Below are 19,872 nucleotides of genomic sequence, written 5' to 3'. Positions count from 1 at the left end.
ACAATTGACATGTAAAGCGGCCCGAAGTTTTGATTGGCTTCCGAACACGTCAATCAGTGTTATGAGGTCAGAAAGTATCCGCATCATCCGCACTTAAGCTGTGCAGAGTGCAAAGTAAAGATAACAGGAATGTTACCGTCGGGGTGTCCCCGCGAGGCTGAAGACAAATAAACATCGTGACAAGTAAGGAAGGTTTGTAAAAAGTTACTGTAAATGCAAATCTGTGATTATATGTAAATAGGATGAAAAATCTCAGAGACAAGACCAATAACGTACGTCGCCACTTGTATGTTGAAAATGTCTGTAGTTAAGCAAAAAATAATTTTAAACCTACATGAAAGTTGCAGCACATCTGGGAAATAACAATGATACTAATGGATTGTGTATATGAGACTTTTCGATAACTGTATCTGTTTATGCTAACGTTTGTGCGCGTACTTCATGCATCGTCGTTTCGAGAGTCGCTATAGTTTACTTGTAAAACAGGCTGTTGTCAACATTAACGCTATTTACCTGCAATGTGCGCAATCTGACCTGGGTATTTGCTGGCCGATGAATACACGTTACCTTATATGGTAATGTGCAAATGGTTAATCAAGGTGGAACAAATATTTTAATGTTTGAAAGGAAAATTTTAATGAGATGTATTATTAAAATGTACAAAACATATATAAAATTTTGACCAAAGACATTTTAAAGAAGGGTATATTTGATATGATGATTTCTAGTTCATCAACTATAAGCAGAACTTGCTTGCGAATCCAATACGACCTTTTCCCCCTTGCAGAAAATGACATGCCTGGTTGTAAGCTGATCCACTGTGTGTTCCTATATAGTAGCCCTATCATGAATACGGATAATGCGGATGATACGGGTAACACTATAACGGGATCATGTGCAAGCTCTGTGAAAGGGTTAAAGGACAGCTGGCAGAAATGGTCCAGCGATCACCGGGAGTACCAGAAACACAACCCGTTTAGCGATGGCAGAGACGTGGCAACACGCATCAGAAAGGGACAGGCGGGGTATGGAAGACCCCAGGAGGGATCCAAAACGGAGCAGCGAGGTTTCGATGCACACTCACACATCGGGAGAGAAGTGAAGGAGCTGTGTGACGTCATCCAAGATATAGGCGAGCGAAGTAAGGATGGGACAGTCACGGTTGAGTTCGGGAGACTGTTCGAGTGCTACGTCAGCATCTCCAACAAGGTGGTGGGAGTACTGCTGCGGGCTCGGCGCCAAGGACTGGTCCACTTTGAAGGCGAGATGCTGTGGCAGGGACGGGACGACGGGGTCCTCATTACTCTGCTGCGGTGATCAGTGCTGGTCATATCCAATTAAACTACGGCGTGAAATGGTGACCCCCGGACAAGACCCCCACCTGGAATGCCAGTCCACTGGGGGGCCTGACCTCAGCATAGTTCACTTATACAAGTAAACCTTCTTTAAAAATGTCAAATTATAAAGTGGAAACAATGTATCCATATACTATCTAAAAAGGAAAATTAAGACATTAATACAAGATAGGAATAAAGTGCCATTGTACACTGTAGGTGTTGACTACTGGTCTTGAGGTTGTGTGTCTTTAAATGATGTGTATACATATTTTCCACTAACATATTACAAAATCTTAGTTATACAGTAACTCACCAGCTTTCATGTACTTTGGTTACAGAATCGATATCCACCATTCCGCTAAGTTACTGCATTGCCAATGTAGAAGCTACTGAGAGACATAGACATTTGAATAGATATTCACCAGTTTTGTGATTTACTGTGGTTAAAACTATAGTTATTCTGTGATAAGCACTGGATCCTAATGGGTCGACTGCTCTGTTTCCTATGCTTATGCTTTTAATGAATTTCAGGGAAAATAATATAGGGGTAAATTACTGAGATGCAAGAATCCTATTTGTTTAATTGTTCATCTGGACACAAATCTCCATCAAGCCATCAGACAAAGCATTTATTACAATAATTATTTTTCAATATACAGACATGAACATTAAATTTACAACCATATCCAAACCAAGCCCTCAGCTTGAGAGCCTTTCCTGCCTTAATACATTATTTAAAGGTTAGTTCTTTATGTCATTATGCATCACTCTTTATACTGTTAACTGTTTTGTTCCTGGCAATACATTCAATCAAGCAACACTATGTTAATGATCCACAGAAGTTGGAGGACAGTGACAGCTGTATATCCAGCAGGTGCATTATGGGTAAATGACTTATGTCAGCTATGGTGAAATGTGGCACTTAACCTTTTATGTAATTGGACAGGAACAATTTGAGAAATTAGTCTTAAGCTGCATGAAGTTCATGGGGGCATAAAACCTTCCAGTTAGAGAAAATGACTTAGGACTCGTCTCAGAAGGGTATCCATGCTTCTATGAAGCATATTTGCAAATAGGAAAAAAAAAAAGGACAAAATTTTACTGAGTTACAGTTTTTGATGGTTTATATCAAGTTACATACTCATCTGCTTATGAGTTACAACCGTCAGTGCTGCATATCACATTGTACTCGCATCACGCTGTGATTTAACATAATAAATGTGATTCAATGCTGGAGATTAGCAGCATATTCTGAACTTATTCCAAACATTGAGTCAGTGATCTTCCCGATGCGGCCCATGCAGAGACAGAAAGAGCACTAAGGTATGAATGCCCTGGCTGACAGAGCAGAATGTGTTTCACTGGACCGGGTCACTGCTCATGAGGTTCAGCCTCTGGATCAGCTGGTCAACCTGAACACAGATAGACAGGCACAGAAGAATCAATTTTGGGTCTGGTTTCCTGCTGGTATTTGGCAGTGCATCATTGTGGTCTACACAAGGATATATGAGAAAGCATGCATCGAGATGAGCTCTATGTACAAAATGCATGAAGAACAATGCAGTGATCGTTGGACACCAGTGGTGACCAAACTGTACTTAATGGATCAACTTCATTTTAAATTGATAACTGAAGAGTGCATTCTGAGTAATGTGACCCAAGAATCTGGCAGAAGTGCTTACCGTGATAAACCACATGGAGTTGGGTCTGTATATGAGGCGTGACGTAAAGCCCATCTGACTGACTGGTGCCAGTACGTGGAGGTGCAGGTGAGTTACAGAGCAGAAAGGAGGCCAATGGAAGCCCAGCCTGTGAAGATTGTTTGTAGTATTTAACCTCCGTTAGTACAGACAAACCCTGTGACCCTGACGGGGAAAAGTCATCAGAAGATGGGCGGATAGTCCAGAAATCTTTCCAGGTCAATAAATACAGTAAAGTTTGTAAAATATTAAAAGCCGGGGATGGGAATTGATCCTACAAGCCTGGCATTGTGAAGCTGGAGTGCTACCCACTGCGAAAATCCAAAGTAAACAATAAGCCTTTCAAATGAAGCAAAATGACAATCTCTCTGTATACTGCAGGGAAAGGTGAGCATCATCATACCTGATATCTTCAAGATCTGTTACATTATTGTTCTGCAGGATGGTCTTCCCCAACTCTACCATCTTCTCCACTGTTGACAGGCAATAAATGAGGCCAACCCAGGTAAAGCACAATATTCTAAGACATTGCACCTTTAGAAAATAAGATACTTGTGTATAATTATTATTAACCTAAGGGAATATGATCTTTCTGCAGGGATTTACAGTTCCCAACATGTTTTGTAGGAACCACCAGATAATGATGTGGCGCGCCAGGGTGTATGTCTCTGAAACAGGAAAGCTCTTCATCCTGTGGCGACACAGACAAAAATGTTGTACATCATTCTGTGCCTATGTTCAATTATCGTCTATTTTGGGGTTGGTATACAGTGTAATGATTAGTGTATTGCGTGTAACGTCAATTTTAGTTCATTAAAGAAGCCAAGTCAAATCACTGGACTCCATCTGTCTCAGCCTTTAATGATTTAAATAGTGTATCGTAGCAAACATGGCTTTAAGTGGGGGAAAACCGGTGTCAGTAGGCCCCTTGTTCTTCAGTGCGGGCAGATTAGAGTACCGGTACTCTAGAAGAGGGACAGGTGTTGTCCTCTAAACTGCCCCCCTGTCTTAATCGCTGCGGTGAAAAATTGCCGATTTCTCATTACTTTTGGTGTTTGGTTCGATGTCATATCATTTCCAGGTGTGACGGTGCGAAAAGAAAAGCATTATTGATTATACCTCGCGTTTGAATGCAGAAGTAGCAAGTGTCACATTTACAACGTTTTACAGGAGGTTGTTAAACTTGACTTAAGGTTTGATTGTAAAATATCATAATAAACCAGTAATGTTCGGGGTTTTTTTAGTCTGCATAAGGCAATTAAAATAAAGTTACAGCGAGCGCTCGCTTCTGCCGCGCAGGAGACGCGATGCGATGTTGCCTTTAAAAAGAGGAGGGGGAATGGGGACAGTTTAGAGCACAACACCTGTTCTGCATTCAAGCACTATACTAGCCAATACCCTCACATGAGCAGCTACATAAGTAATATTTCATGAAGTTCTAAAAATTTGCTTCACTCCTGGTTTTTACTGACCGTCGATAACTAGAACATCTAATCACTGTCATTGTCAGAGCTAGCACAAAACCTGGTGTTTGACTTTTCATACTTACAGAATACAGCAGATCAGATTTAACTTCTTTATTGATAATCTTGCAAAATATGCATTTATTATCGTATCCATCGTTTTGACCGTGGCTGTTGTTTTCTCCGCTTCTTTCTGCGACCTCCGTACCTTCACTCGTAGCCATCTTAACGAGTGTCTGCAGACCAGGAGATGTAGATGATTTCGGTAAACATCGAGTTAAAGGGAAAAGCAAACAATTATCGATTCGCTGCACGGGAGATATTTGAACGCCCACGAAGATTAAATACGTACGTGCCTGTACGCAGGACGGTTGATAGATTATTAATACTTTCGGAGCAGTGCAGTGTAAAGACTGTTCGTAGGGCGGGTGCTCGACCAGGGCAAGGGGGCATGGTTGCTAAAACGTCTCCGCTAAACAAATCATTTGGGAATCGTTCGGATTCGGAATGTCCAGCCTGGCGGTGCCTCACCGCTACTATATATACTATTATATACTAAATAAATGGCTAATAAATAGCTTAATCAATATAGCAGTACTGAATATTAAATTTTGACCTACAGGGAAATTTACCATTTATTCTTTTCAAAAGTTAGTCAAATCATTACCTCTAGTAGTTTGCATCAGTAGCAATTCGAGATTTTTTTCCTGTCATGTACAATTCGTGCAATGGAATGCTTACTCTTCAAGTCTCACCCAGTACAAAGAACAATAATATACAAATAAATAAAGAATAAATAGATACTAGACAGCTATTCATCATTTGAATGGCTTGGGGGAAGAAACTGTTCTTTAATCTGGTACTGTTCTAATGTTTCATTGCATCATACCAGACTCCAGTTGTGAAAACAACTTGTGATCAGGATGGTTTGGGTCCTGTAATATTCTTTTATATCTAATCAATGGAGGGCAGTTCAGTCACTTCACATTTCTGCTCTTCCTATGCAGCTGGTCAGATTTACCCATTTTTGCAGATGTTGCAGCCATTTTTCTGGATCTAAATACTCATCATGAATATAATACAATACTTAATATTAACATAACACCATATTCTCAGTTTAACAGACATCCATCCATCCATCCATCCATCCATCCATCCATCCAGCTTCATATTCAATACAGGGTTTAGCAGACATAAAAATGATGCACGATAGCAGTCATGTGTTTTAAATGTTTCTATTTGTTTTGCCATATTTCTGTCATTCAACAATCCGTCTTTCTGCTGCATGTCCTGGAGTCTGTCCAAAATAGCGTAGGACATCATGCAGGCCAGTGGTATAGCCAGAAAACTCACTTTGGGTGTGCCTTCAGAAAAGGAGATGTGCAAGAACCCGAGCACAATAAATTAATAACCATCGCTTTGGTTTCGTAAAGGCGAAGCCTGTGAGTGGGCTCACATTGTCATTAGGGCTGCCACGTCCGATAAGGGATGAGAAAAACAAGGCACCATGGTAAGAAACCCATGTGACACAGAGACAATATGAAAACTCCACACACCCACACACACAATTTGAACCTGGACTTTAAAGCTGTGAGGCACTAGTGTTGTACACTCATTCACCATGCAGCCTTTGAAGTAAAGAGTGATCCATGTGGTTTACTTTTACTTTAAATATTAAGTATCTTTTAGTTTTTACTTTAAATATTAAATATCTTTTTTGCAGAGCTATACATTAAAGAGAAAGGAAAACTGAAGCTAGTTACCCACAAAATTGATTTGTTCATGCCTTGGATGGCATCTAACCTGCAGTGGATAAAGAGTAATGCAGCATTCAAATTGAATGATATCTACTTCAAATTAAGTGTAAAATTGAATCTATATAAAATGTCATGTATACATATTTAATCATGAAATGATTTTATATAAATGATGCTAAAATGTCAAAGGATCAGATGCATTAAATAGTCAAATATTTCTTCTACTACTGAAAATCTCCAAATATTTGATTTAATTAATTATTCATCGTATTTCTTTCAACAGGAACAGTGTAGGATTTATATAAATCTTTAGTATGTGTAAATACCCCCTCAATATCCCTCAGTAACTTTTACTCCCCTGTCAGCAGGAAGCTATCTTGAGACCAGTATCTCTCTACTTGACTTTACATATGCAGATGAGATCAGATTTATTAAGTCACCAAATGTTCACCAGTCAATGTTCCAAACATATCCAGAGATTGATGTTGCAAGAAATGTCACTTGAAAAGGTGCCAACCCATTTCATCATTATTTGGAACACTGTTGCATTTTATTGAGTCATCATTGTTGTCTATTATTGTCTATTGTCTTGAATTTCAGTCCAGTCTGTCATTCTCTGCCACCTCTGAATTTGGCAGGGGAAATATTTTTTGCCCCAATCACACGTCTGTATCCTCCTGGACTTCATGCTATGGGGTTGGTTACTGTACTATACCCGGTGAACTAGAAAGGATCTAGGATATGGACTTGGGGGGTATTGAGGGATGCCAGATGGGGATATTGTACAGTAGGGGTTTCCAACCCCAGATCCTTGGACCAGCAGCTGTGCTTCAAAAAAAATTATTAGACACACCTTGTCAACCCCCCACTCCCCACCCGGGTTAACATGTTTTGCTGGCAGAAATGTCCGCCCCTTCACTTGAGATGTCTTCCAATCAGGACTGCCTCGTCCCTGATCCCCCCGGTTCAACAAGTTTTACCAGTCCGTGAAATTCTTGCGTAACATAAAGAGGCTCATGGTAATTAAAAAGCCGGGAAGCCCTATTCTCGACCAAACGTGTAACTTTCATTTCTCTTCAACTCAGAGGCAGATCAGCGCATTAAAGGGTTCAGGCTTTACCTTCTGCCTGCAAGAAGTGGAGTTCTGTCATATATGCACTTCCCTTCTCTGCCACCAGAGGTCCTCCTCTCTCAAGTATAAATTCCCCCCATGGTTACGGCTCATAACACTCACTTGCTTCAGTTAATTTACCCCAGTATACTTAACCTGTTTTGTCCCTCACTCCTCTATGAGGTTTTATTTATTTGGCTTCACCAGAAGAAAATTAAAGCTTTGGAATGACCCAGCCAGAGCCCAGAGATAAATCCAATTGAAAATTGAAAAGTGACCTGAGGAGGGCAGTGCACAGGAGATGTCCTCACAGTCTGACAGGTTTGGAGCGCTTTTGTAAGGAAGAGTGGGCAGATACTGGCAAGTCGAGATGCTGCATGCTGATAGACACTCACAGAATACTGTATTTAAATCAGTAGGTGATTCAACAAAGTGTTAGTCTACGGGTGTGAACACTTACGCAACCTGCTTATTGTATGTTTTTTGTTATCGTTACATTTTTTTCCCCCTAACAGATTTACTTGTTTTTCAATTGAATTGTACAGGTTATAGGTCACATTAAAGGTGGGAAATGTTTTGAAATGATATGTCGTGGTCTCACTTTTTTACACCACAATAACCTGGCATTTTAACAGGGGTGTGTACACTTACTTTATCTGCCATATTATACTGTTTTTTCCCAAATCTTGTGTTTCTGGGGCAACTGTGTAGGGAGGGTGGTTATGAACAGATTCTTCTTGGCGATAGTTGGCAGCTGATTTTAAAAAAAGAAACCCTCAATGGCACTAATGGTGAAATATTGTGCTTTGAATATAGATCATACCACGTGCAATGTGAGCTAAAGAAATGCTCAGTGGCATGTGCTCTATTTACCGGCAAGCCAGTAGGATTCATGGGAAGGAAGCACCAGATGCAGCCGTTGGGGAATTGTGAAATCCAGTGTTTATTAACTTGCTGAAATCTGATTGTGAGAGAAGATGTTAGTTATTTGATGTAGGACTGTATAGACCTCACACTCTCACTGCTTCTGGTTACACACCTCGGTTACAACCTGCCTTGTGGTTCTCCTTCAGTGAGTTTGCATTGCCAGATTTTTAACAATTTCACTTAATTAGTTCATACCTGTGAAGAATTTAGGAAGTGGTGAGAGGGGGTGTGCAACTGTATATGCAAACAGCAGTGGTTGGGTTCTCGTGACCCCATAGCTCATATGTGACATCGTTGTCACTGCGCTACACTATTCTTTATGTATGTATTTATATAAGCTAGTAAAATAATAAATGACATTGTGCTGCTTTCAGTGTGTTCATGTTGACAAGCATTGAGCTGTCGAGGGGACAGATGTAGGCATGTTTTTACCTCCTACACAGGTGCATTCCAAAGTTCCAGTCATGTCCAAGCCTGGCAGTTTATCGGTACAATGAGATTAACTGCCAGTAACAGAAAGTGGGAAGTGCTGACAAACAAGCAACGTCCAAATCAGACACCTGCACCCACAGGAAGAGAGCAAAGGAATTACAGTTTACGATCCTCTAAGTAAAATGGCAAACCATTGAAAATGAACATTGTTTTACTGGTATTTTTACATTATCCTCAATGTGTACAATGAACATTTTATAAAAGCTTATAATAATATTGCAAATACTGCTGAATATGTGAACAAAACTTTTTTCAGCTGACACTCTTCTGGGAAGGCTTTCCATAAGATTTTGGAGGGTGTCTGTGAGATTTTTTTGTCTTTGTTGGTACATTTTAATGATCAGAGAGTAGCAAAACAGTGTTTCATTGTACTGAATGTTTAATGGCAATAAATTTCATTCATTCATTCATTCATTCATTCATTCATTCATTCATTCATTCATTCATTTTTGCCCATTCATCCAAAAGAGCATTTGTGATCAGATACTGATGTTAGATGTGATGGCCTGGCCCACAATCTCTGTTCTAATTCACCCCAAATGTATTTAATGTGGTTGAGGTCTGGGCTCCAGTCAAGTTCTTCTACAGCAAACTCACCTAACCACGTCTTTAAGGACTTTGCTTTGTGCACTGGGACACAGTCATGCTGGCACAGAAAAGGGCCTTCTTTCTGTCCCCACAAAGTTGGAAGCATGGAATTGTCCAAAATATCTTAGTTTGCTGAAACATTAAGAGTTCCCTTCACTGGAACTAAGGAGCCTAGCCCAACCCCTGAAAAACAACCCCATACCATTATCCCTCCTCCACCAAACTTTACAGGTGGTAGAATTATAGGTAACGTTCTCCTGGCATCTGCCAAACCCAGATTCATCCATCAGGCTGCCAAACAGATCATCGTGATTCATCACTCCACAGAACACATTTCCACTGCTCCAGAGTCCAGTGGCGTTGTGCTTTACACCACTGCATCCAGTGCTTCGCATTGCACTTTGTGATGTGAGGCTTGCATGCAGCTACTCAGCCTTGGAAGCCCATTCCACGAAGCTCTCAGCTCATAGTTTTGTGCTGGGGTTAATGCTAGTGAAAGTTTGGAACTCTGCAGTTATTGAGTAAACAGCGCTTTGGTGACTTTTACATACTTCAGTATGTTTGTGAAGCTCGGACTCTAACCGTAACCCTAACATTCCTGGTGATTACGTGGGTTTCCTCTTTGCACTCCGGTGTTCCCCGGCATTTTAAAAAGATGTACTTAGGTGAAATGTTGTTTACAAATTTCCTATTCAGAAAGCATAAATCCAGACCAAAATTTTGTTTCAATCAACCAATTGATTACTCTGTGAATGTTACTCTTTATGCTCGGTTGGATGGTTAACACAAAATCTTAGGTCTGGATTTGTACTTTTTGAACCTGAACTTTCCAGCTCTGGGAAATAGTGTGTAAGTGTCTTCAACGGAGAGGCATCCAGCCTGTTCAAAGGCCTTGTGCCCTTCACTTGTGCGATAGGCTCCTCATGCACTGGGACTCTATACTGGATGAGTAGTCATGTGAAATGATTGGACGTAAGTTAGAATGGTTTTATAGTTATACAAAGAAAAAACAGCTTACAGACCTTGAATAGAACCCTCACCGGGGTTTAATAGGTACATTTAGTATATTGTAGAGACAAACATGTGGTTTACTATCATTTTAGAAACAAGGTTACAAAAACAGTGCCAGCACCGTCATAGCAACATGAAAAACAGGGACCAATCACTCATCAAACACACACATCAAACACCCATAAACTCTTCTCAAATTCGGAATAATTTAAAATATCTTTAAAAACTGACCAAACATGAAAAGAATACAAAATTAAAAAATCTGCTTTTTCATAATTATTATATTTTGAATGCTTGTGAAAAGGCTGTATATTTAAAGGTGAATGCTTCTAAAAAACGTGATGTCCTTGGAATTGATATGAACCAGGGGACCCCTGCCTGGCTGCTGTGTCTGTAAACTACTCCTCTCAGAGACACTTTTCAAATACACAAGATACACCTGTGGCTGCAATTTTCTGGACCCCAAATGCTCCAGGAATGCAAAGTCATTACAGTATATGATGCTCTGAGGTAGAGCATTCCGGATGTAACTCGCTTAGTCTGCCCTCTTTCTCCATGCCCAAGCAGAATATGGTCTGTCGAGGCACAGATTCCGATGCATGCCAGGATGTGGTTCAGCAGCTAGTAGTTCTAGCGTAGTTTGTCCACATCCGCATTCTGTCCTCTGGTTCAGTTCCAGAAACTCTTAAGGTAGGTGAGACTCTTCCCCCTGTACAGTCAAATCTCTCTCGAACTGAAGGTCCACACTTCCAGGTCCTGGACTGTGAAGTCTTTTTTGGAGGAGAGAGGCTGGTTGTTGAAGGTTTGGCAAGGGAAGCTGGAACCGCGGCATAGATCAGCATCCAGCCACAAGCCAAAGCACCCCCTAGAGGAGAACAGAGGAACATACTGCATCAATCAAGACACTAATAAAAATGCTAACATAACATAATATAATGTCCAGTTGTGTATTTATGTGTACAGTAACTATTCATACAAAAACAGTATATTTCTTTATCAATCCAGCTGAACACATCTTTATAGCTTAGAACTTCTTGTTCAGGGATGCAAAAGAGTCCTCCGTAAGATGTCGATCTTATGTGCCCGGTCCCCACTTGACAGCATACCTAGGACGGGTGTTTAGGCATACTAAAACTTACCCTCCCGCTCCTATTTGCAGAGAGTCCCAGTGGCCCCTCACAAAGTAAGAGTTCTCCCCACTCCAGCGGAACACCTGCCAGAGAGTTTTGCCGTCAGTCGAGTCTTTTGCATGCAGGATTTTTGGGAGGGGGGGAAAAAGCTTCCCTTTCTACTGAGGAGAAACGTACGGAGAACATGTAGAGGGAGAGGAGGGACGGAGCTACCTTCAAATCAGGGCTGAAGCTGAACAGGAACGTTTCTCCTGTGCCGTAGCAGCAGCTGCTGACTCTGAAGGGGTGAGAGGAGAAGGCGCCGAACACCTTAGGGAAGCAAAAAAGAGGGGAGTGTCAAATTCTGCTGCCAAACCCAACCCACCATTCTGAAAAAGAATAGCCCAAAGCCAGTCATGTACATGCTGGGCTGGTTCAGGATTTATACTCTTGGCAGTATTTCCCAAATCGGTCCTTGGGGACCCACAGCCGGTCCATATTTTTGTTCCCTCCGAGCTCCCTACCAAAGCTGGGAGGTAAGAAAATCGTGGACTGTCTGTGGGTCTATAAGGACCGGATTGGGAAACACTGCTATTAGCATAGGTGTGGAAGGTACCTGATTGCCCATGTCCTTGATAACGAGCAGTACAGGGCTGTCCAGTGAAGACAGATATCTGTAGAGTGTTCTCAGACTTGTACCATGTACAGCTGTGCTGTAGGCCAGTCGCCATGGGTTCCCCTGAGTCCGTGCTGGCAGGTGATTGGCTAGCTGTGAAGATGCAGAGATTGACACCTGATGAGTCACCACATCTCATCAGAAGTTCTCCTAACATTCTGGTGGTTTAAGCAACTTCATAAATAAGGCAGAAAGATTCATTTGTTAGGGTACACCAGGGTCAGAAGGTCAGAACATCCCCTTTTTATCTTTTTGCTATGAATATGCAAGGTTGCCAACCTTGATCACCTGGCTGCATTGAGGTTTTGAATTTGAGACAAGTCTGCACACTCATTTACATGTATGTGACAGTTTTGTTACCTTGTAAATAGTCTGTACGGTTTGCAAACAACCACAGCGCTTTCAATTAGCAAATTTTAGGTTTATAATGAAATAATATAGATTTGCCCTAAGATTTCTTGCGTGAGTGTGAGAGTCGGAAAGCGGGAGTGTCACACAAGATGCATGAGAGTTGGCAGCCCTGAGATGAATTCGGATGTTGGTAGCCAACCAACAGGCCCTTCAAACTCACCTTCTGACACTGTATTTCACCCAGCAGGTCGCTGCGGTCAATCAGCTCTGGAAGAAGCAAGTCCTCCAAGTCGTCCCCGTGAGGTTCCTCCTCTTCAGAGCTGCATACACTCTGCCACTGCTTTGTCTCATGGACCGTGATGATCTGAGAAGAAACAACCAGGTCGCAATCAGTTAAATGAGAGCTCATTCCAAATGTAGGTTCAAAACTCTCCCTTCTCCGCCTCTCTGCCTTCAGATTCACAGTGAAGAATGGAAGAATTTCAAATTCAATGTATATTATCAGACATCGATATGGTTTTACTTGAAGACTTTAAAAACCTGTCCTGCACCTTTAGTTGGTATGAAAATTCAAAGCTAACACTTGCATCCCAACATAAAGTTTAATGGATATACAATATTTATTTAAAACTAAAAGGTATGAGTATGGAGAGTCAGTCATATTTTAAGCTTAAGACTTAATTAATCCAACTCCTTTTGCAACACAGAAAATATGTATAATGCTACCACAACTAGTACTACTACTACCTATACTAATAATAATAAAAATTTGTGTTTTGAGGGAATGAATTAAATGCAGATTTTAAAAGGAGCAGAATCCTTTCATTTTCCCAAATCAGGAACCATGAACATTGATCTCTCCCTTTATTACTTCATGACTCACAATGAAGCTGAACAATGAAGCTTGGCAGCTGCCAAATACCTTTCACCGCTAGACAGTAATCTGACTTTCTAGCTCCTTCTCAAACACAGCAGCATGATTTTTAGGTGGAAATCCATTCAAGCAACTGTTTCTAAAATATTAAGTTCACATTTTGTTCCCTCTTTCATATACAACAAGATTGACGGCTGATTAACTACCCACCTGTACGTAGGGCTCCGTGCAATGTTTGGCAAAAAATAGAATTTTGGTGTTCCTTGGCAACGGTCTCATGACTGGTTGTGCTTCTATTCTTCACCTGAAACACTGCTCTGTGCAGTGTGACACCAACGCTACTACATTTAAGTTCCCCCCAAATTAACCTCATTGGCCAATCTAACGACTGCCTACACAAACACTATTGGCTGTCTGAATCACTGTTTAAGTTTCATTTCCTCGAAAATAAAGCTGCCTTCAGCTGTGCTAGAACTAGAGAGGGAATGTTTTACAATAGCAGTAACATTAGAATAAACTGGCTATACAGGTTTTATTTTCTTGTAAATGTCAGTGTTTACTGTAAAATTACATTTTAAAATTTGCATATTCTCAGCAAAAGTTTCCTCCCAAAACTCAGAAGTATACAGTTCTGTGTGTGATTTTGTCTGCACGTGCCCTGCATTGTACTTGCATCCTATCCATGGATGCAGTGTGTACTGCAGCTCTGTGCCCTCCCTGGGGTAGGTTTCAGCCCCCCCCCAGCCCTAAGCAGGATAATTCAATTCAGTTTAATTGCATTTATTCTTAAATAGCGCCTTTCACAACTGAATTGCTCCAAGGTGCTTTACATGGATGTGTTGTGATATGATTATGTCGTACATCATTAAGATATACAGCGGAGGAGAGGAACCAAAAACTCCCAAGTAGGGAGAAAAAAAACCTCTGGGAGTCCAAGGTCGACTGGCATTATTGAAGAAACTGGTTAGGAGGACGGACAGGTAAATAATCAATAATTCCATTTAAAATGTGTATAAGAGAAGGAGGTCTGTCTTCTGAGAATCTGATCTAAAAGCAATTCATTTAGGAAACATGAGGAAGCAAGCATTTGGAGCTGGTTCTCCGATACTGTCACTGATAGTTGTGCATCTACAGTATTTGAACTTACCTCCCAGCTCTTGTTGATGGGCTCGCTGAAGAGGCTGTCCATCAGGTTTAATGGATCTTCCTCCACTGAGATGAGCTTTCTTCGTCTAGTCTCTTTTCCATTCACGTTCAGTGACCACGGGACAAAGACAGTGTACAGGTGGTCCACTCTAAACGGGGAGTCAGAGGAACGATAAGCACAGACACGCACATTTCCCTCATCGGGAGTATCTCACGTTGACTGCAGTGACACGCTTATCTAATCTTTCCAAGTGGGCTTATGTATAACAATAGCGGCAAATTTTCTGGGCTCAGATACATTACAGTGGAGCTTAAAAAAAAAACATTATTTCCTGTAAAGTAAGTCTTTCAATATAAGGTACATGTGAATTACCCAGCAATTCTGAAGCAAGCACATTTCCACAAAAACAGTATCCCTGGACAATTCAATTCCAAAAAACCACACACTCCTCTAGGAATTTACCTGTACATGTTCTTGAGTGATGTTTTCTAGCCAGCTATGGCCAACTCATACCCCAGAATACAATGGCAAATGTTTTTTGCAAATGATGACTGTTTCGAATCATGTCTTAAAGTCTGCTGGAAGCAATCTATGAAATACATATGCGCAGAACTTCCATTGTGTCCCATTGCAAGAGAAAAAGTTTTATATCTCCACAGTTTTTTCGTAGCAGTCCCAGGTGAGCACTTACTCTCGAATGCTGTATGCGACGCCCATAGCTGCTTAGTCTGCTGCTGAAAGGTCAGTGCTGGAGGACCATGCAATTCTTAACTTCCAGCCCAGGGGGCAGTTTATAAATCCCCGGAGCAACACAGACGCAACTCCCTAGGCCAACCCTCCTGGGTGACCCCCCTCCCCCAAAATCCAGCCAATGGTAGCCTTTCACAGCAGGGTTACAGAACCTTCTGGTGGTACATTAACCCAATCTGCTGGCTGCAGTGGTAGCAGAGGTGGGGGGGGGGGTGTTCTGGAAGCAGACCAAATGGGACAGTGTCAGAGCAGGATAACCAACAAGCAGATAAAGTTCTGATTAAAGCCCACGTCTCTCTCGTATGACAGGCTTTCTGGTGAGGCTCCTTCACGCATGAGGGGGTCATCTTTAGGGTCTTGAAGTTACACAATATGAGAAGAAAAGTCAATTGCAGCTCCAATGAAAGATAAATAAGCTGCAGAATCAATAGTTTTACTAGTTACAGTTGGTTTTGAGTGTCTTGCCAGCAACCTGACAAATTCAACCCACATTAGATGAAATTTCTCAATAATTCCTAAGAATTCATCTCAAGGAGGTGCTGTAATTATCAAACGTGGACAAATTACATATGACAAAGCAAGGACTGCTTTCATTTGATCACTCAGTCCTTTGTAGCAGTTCCAAAAGCCCAACCTTTCCAAGTTCAGGTTTAATGAGCAAACAATAATGCTTTTTTTTTTTTTTAATCTGTCAACTTGTTTGTGCTCTTTGTAATCGGTTGCCTAATTCTCGGTTGTGTTCATTCTCGCAAAAACATGCACATCAACACGTAGACGATACACTTCATAGACAATGCTCTGTCTGGTTTCATCGGTCCTGTTGGACAGAAACATCTTATGTATAAAATGCTCTGAATCCCAGGGTGTTACCAATACCGCAATAATTCCACATTATGGGAATGTTCCTGCTAAAAGTTAACCTTATAATCTTATAATATCTCAAATTATACTCAAAACTGCTAACTGTATAATGTGGCAGATTTTTCCACTCTCCTGCCTTGCACACTGGCTCCACAAGGTTACACACTGAACACTTCTTCAGTCTGACCACTGAATCCCCAGTATTATACACTGAGCACTTCTTCAGTCTGACCACTGGCTCCATAAGGTTACACACTGAGCACTTCTTCAGTCTGACCACTGAATCCCCAGTATTATACACTGAGCACTTCTTCAGTCTGACCACTGAATCCCCAGTATTATACACTGAACACTTCTTTAGTCTGACCACTGAATCCCCAGTATTATACACTGAGCACTTCTTCAGTCTGACCACTGGCTCCACAAGGTTACACACTGAGCACTTCTTCAGTCTGACCACTGAATCCCCAGTATTATACACTGAGCACTTCTTCAGTCTGACCACTGGCTCCACAAGGTTACACACTGAGCACTTCTTCAGTCTGACCACTGAATCCCCAGTATTATACACTAAGCACTTCTTCAGTCTGACCACTGGCTCCACAGTGTTACAGTGTAGTGATATTTACTTAAGCACCAGATTAATATATCTAGCTTGCTTTCTTTCAGCATAAAAATAACCCATGGGTGATCTATTACCTAGATCACACTAATACTCTGGTTACTGATTATGCCAGAAGTCCTGCATTGCCAACTGCAGTTAATTTGCAAGTCTAACTGGCTGTCTGTGGATCAATTGGTAGTTCAAGCAACCAGGGTGTAATGGATATTGTGCTATATATTATTTGTCTGTAGTGTGATTATGAAGACCTCGCACTAAGTCAGCCCACCATGGTGACCTGTCTGTAACAAATGCATTTTAGAGTCTTTCTATCAGCTGAAGGGATACTTTTCCAGGAGCTAAAAGAAGATAAGACAACCAATGTCGAGTAAGGGGTTCATTCCGGGTTCACCTATTATTCGCAGAAAAACAGGGTGTGTACTGATATGCTGCAAACAAAGATTTGCAATAGGGCTCAATATCCTCCAGCAGTCTGTCAATTTAAGTTGTTCAAGATGTTTCCCCGGACTTTCTGGTGGTCGGTACATTTCGTGCACATTATGTAAATATGCTGTGCTGCTATTGAGCACCTCAGTGCAGTTAACAGAGTCCCCCTGGTGTACAGGAGGCCCCTCTCTCTTTGCGGGTTTCATGTCCGCAAATTGGACCAACTGTGGGTCAAAGCTGTTTGAAAAAATAAATTCTAGTGTCAAAAAGCAAAACTTGAATTTGCTACGCTGTGCACTACACTGAATCCATGCGAGTGAAGTGAGAATAAACACAGAGCGTAAATAAATTTGTCTTATAATTATATAATCTATATGTGATACAATGGTTATATCTGTATTGGACATGTACAGAATATATTTTTTTGTCATTGTCTCCTAAAAATACAGTATGACAAATATATATGTAGCATTTACATTGTATTAGATATTATGAGTAATCTAGTTGTAAGGTATCTGGGAGGATCTGCGTAGGTCATGCACAAATACTACATCATTTTATAAAAGGGACTGGAGCATCTGCAGATTTTGGTATCCCTGGGGGAGGGGGGTCCTGTAACTGATCCCCATAGATACCAAGGGACAGTTATACAAAGGGCTATGACAATGGACGCATTCGAAATATAACGGTTTAGCAAGAATATTTTTTCTTTCAGGTATAGAAAGATAAATGTCAGAAAAAACATTAAAACATCATAAAAACATTTTGACTGTATAAGACCCCACCCCATACCAATCAATAGTTAGTGGAAGCACCTCTGGCAGCAATCCCAGCTGGAAGTGTGTTTGGGTAAATATCTACTAGCTTTGCACATGGGTGGTGCAATTTTGTTCATTCTTCTTGGCAAAATTACTCAACCTCTGTCAAAGATGGTTGATGGACTTTCTATCTGATCCAAGTCAGGACTTTGACTAGGCTGCTCAATTACCTTCACTTTCTTCTTGTTAAGCTACACCAGTGTAGCGTTGGCCTAGCATTTTGGGTCATTGTGCCACCAAAATGTTAGCTTTAGCTATTTCACATGCGGAAGCAGCTTTACCTCATTTAATTTCATACCTATACATCTACCCGTAATCATCTTAATCATCAATGTGACCAAAGTTGAATGGATACTCAGTGTCTTTTTGAATTTTAATCTCCCTCTTCTGTACTCCTGATTGTATCGACCCTGTATATCAGGGTTATTCAAATCACTCTCCTCAAGGTCTGAGCACTGCTGATTTTCCAGACTTCCTTTACCTGGGAACCAGGTGAGAAGCCTCTGACCAATCAGAATCAGTAATTATTAAACTAACTGGCTGCGAGAACTGAAAACAAGGCCTGGGTTTGGAATCAAAGGCCCAATTTGAAAAGCCCTACTGGATATTCTATAGCTGCTCAGCACGAGGTTTCGTAACTTTAACACTGGGTTGGATGGCACAATGGCGTTAAAAGCTGAGTTGTAGTCAATAAACAGCACCTTGACGTAGGAGTATTTCTTATCTAGAAGCCTCAGAGCAGCGTGCAAGTTAAAAGAGATGGCGTCATCCACAGATCTGTTATGCGGGAATGCAAACTGGAATGGGTCCAGGGTTGGGGGAATGCTGCGGGTAAGGTGCAACACGACCAGTTTTTCCAGACACTATATGACTATGGAGGCTAAAACGACGGGATGCTTGTCGTTAAGGCAAGAATCACTTACGCTCTTTTGTACAGGCACAGCTGAGGTCTTCTTGAGGCACAACAGCAAGGTGCACAAAGTCAAGGACAGGTTGAAGATACATCTCAGACAGCTGCATGGTACATGCATTCAGGACATGTGAGCAGATGCTGTCAGGACCAATGGCTTTGCCAGCCTAAACCTGTTTAAAGACTTCTGAGCAGTTCCATGAGCTGGAGACACCATCATCTCCCTCACATCCAAGCTGCAACACTCAAACCAGGCACTGGAGCCGAATAGCTGGTGAGGTTCTGTGATCTGTTATCCCATGCAGTCCTTAACATGTAGATTCAGTCCCCAACTTATGTCCATACTGTTTCTAAGCAGCTGCAAGAGTCCTCCCTAGCAAGTATCTGGCACTCGTCTACTGCAAGAGCACATTTGGATGACATAATTAAATAAATACTTCATGTTAATTGTGCACTATAAAGTATAGTTTCAAATAAAAGCTAATAATCACTGAGCAGCACTGCTCGCCATTCAAGGGGAACAAAAGGTAATAGTCTGGCTGCTCTCTGTATGGCTGGCTGAGAACAGATGTCCAAACAATAGGCAAGGCCCCTATCACCGGCCTCCTGAGCTTTAAACACAGGATCATGGGTTTGGTTTTATTCTTTGCTTCTTTGGATACTGGGAGGTCTAGAATGCGGCAATATAATAATCAGACATCAGTCTCAGAAATCAGTTTTGCGCTACTTTGTCTAATTTCCATACGTCCAGCATCTATCATTTAGGGTTAAACTTTACACTGACAGAAATGCAAGTATGCAGCAGTAATAATGGACATGACAATAAAATGACATTCCTGAGCACTTACGGAACTATTCCATATGGTATTTCTACAAAGAAAACATAGGGAAAGTTAAGATATTGCAAAAAAAAAAAAGATATTAGTGACTTTGTAAAAAAAA

General features: G+C 41.2%; 3 protein-coding genes across 6 annotated transcripts; 1 reads left to right on the top strand and 2 right to left on the bottom strand.

Annotated features, from left to right (window-relative positions):
• The first annotated feature begins 45 nt into the window (after positions 1–45).
• On the top strand, positions 46–1,552 carry LOC111840946 (actin-binding Rho-activating protein). Of its 2 annotated transcripts, none has more exons than XM_023806324.1 (2): positions 46–192; positions 788–1,552. In XM_023806324.1, exon 2 carries the CDS (start codon positions 796–798, stop codon positions 1,315–1,317), a length of 522 nt encoding a protein of 173 aa, XP_023662092.1. In that variant the 5' UTR covers positions 46–192; positions 788–795; the 3' UTR covers positions 1,318–1,552. The 2 variants fall into 2 exon arrangements, with proteins under 2 accessions (XP_023662092.1, XP_023662093.1); XM_023806325.1 differs by having other exon boundaries at positions 50–183.
• A 399-nt stretch (positions 1,553–1,951) lies between these two features.
• Positions 1,952–4,933, bottom strand: hint3 (histidine triad nucleotide binding protein 3). Its single transcript, XM_023806326.2, has 6 exons — positions 4,853–4,933; positions 4,587–4,736; positions 3,611–3,728; positions 3,441–3,510; positions 3,020–3,146; positions 1,952–2,749 (listed from the first exon to the last, which is right to left on the bottom strand). The coding sequence occupies exons 2-6, from the start codon at positions 4,722–4,724 to the stop codon at positions 2,696–2,698; spliced, it is 507 nt and encodes a 168-aa protein (XP_023662094.1). The 5' UTR covers positions 4,725–4,736; positions 4,853–4,933; the 3' UTR covers positions 1,952–2,695.
• Positions 4,934–10,398: 5,465 nt separating this feature from the next.
• Positions 10,399–15,334, bottom strand: ncoa7a (nuclear receptor coactivator 7a). Of its 3 annotated transcripts, none has more exons than XM_023806194.2 (7): positions 15,235–15,334; positions 14,544–14,691; positions 12,743–12,886; positions 12,112–12,264; positions 11,730–11,825; positions 11,526–11,599; positions 10,399–11,251 (listed from the first exon to the last, which is right to left on the bottom strand). In XM_023806194.2, exons 1-7 carry the CDS (start codon positions 15,258–15,260, stop codon positions 11,104–11,106), a joined length of 789 nt encoding a protein of 262 aa, XP_023661962.1. In that variant the 5' UTR covers positions 15,261–15,334; the 3' UTR covers positions 10,399–11,103. The 3 variants fall into 3 exon arrangements, with proteins under 3 accessions (XP_023661962.1, XP_023661963.1, XP_023661965.1); XM_023806195.2 differs by having other exon boundaries at positions 15,006–15,319; XM_023806197.2 differs by lacking the exons at positions 14,544–14,691; positions 15,235–15,334 and adding an exon at positions 13,607–14,519.
• Between the last annotated feature and the right edge of the window lie 4,538 nt (positions 15,335–19,872).

The sequence above is a fragment of the Paramormyrops kingsleyae genome, chromosome 9 (assembly GCF_048594095.1).
Source record: "Paramormyrops kingsleyae isolate MSU_618 chromosome 9, PKINGS_0.4, whole genome shotgun sequence".
NCBI classification, from domain to species: domain Eukaryota; kingdom Metazoa; phylum Chordata; class Actinopteri; order Osteoglossiformes; family Mormyridae; genus Paramormyrops; species Paramormyrops kingsleyae.
The sequence above is the reverse complement of the archived record's forward strand: the minus strand, read 5'-3'. Positions and strand labels throughout refer to the sequence as shown.

Bases quoted from the DNA above. Each gene is read 5' to 3' on its own strand.
- LOC111840946 (XM_023806324.1), top strand. From the start codon at position 796: ATGCCTGGTTGTAAGCTGATCCACTGTGTGTTCCTATATAGTAGCCCT.
- hint3 (XM_023806326.2), bottom strand. From the start codon at position 4,724: ATGGCTACGAGTGAAGGTACGGAGGTCGCAGAAAGAAGCGGAGAAAAC. The intron at 3,511-3,610 runs GTTAATAATAAT...GCCTGTCAACAG, and splicing joins GAAAGATCATATTCCCTTAG to TGGAGAAGATGGTAGAGTTG. The intron at 3,147-3,440 runs GTATGATGATGC...CAATCTTCACAG, and splicing joins ACAGATCTTGAAGATATCAG to GCTGGGCTTCCATTGGCCTC.
- ncoa7a (XM_023806194.2), bottom strand. From the start codon at position 15,260: ATGGGCGTCGCATACAGCATTCGAGA. The intron at 11,826-12,111 runs GTACCTTCCACA...TGCTTCCCTAAG, and splicing joins TCAAGGACATGGGCAATCAG to GTGTTCGGCGCCTTCTCCTC. The intron at 11,600-11,729 runs GTAGCTCCGTCC...ACTCTCTGGCAG, and splicing joins GCTTCAGCCCTGATTTGAAG to GTGTTCCGCTGGAGTGGGGA.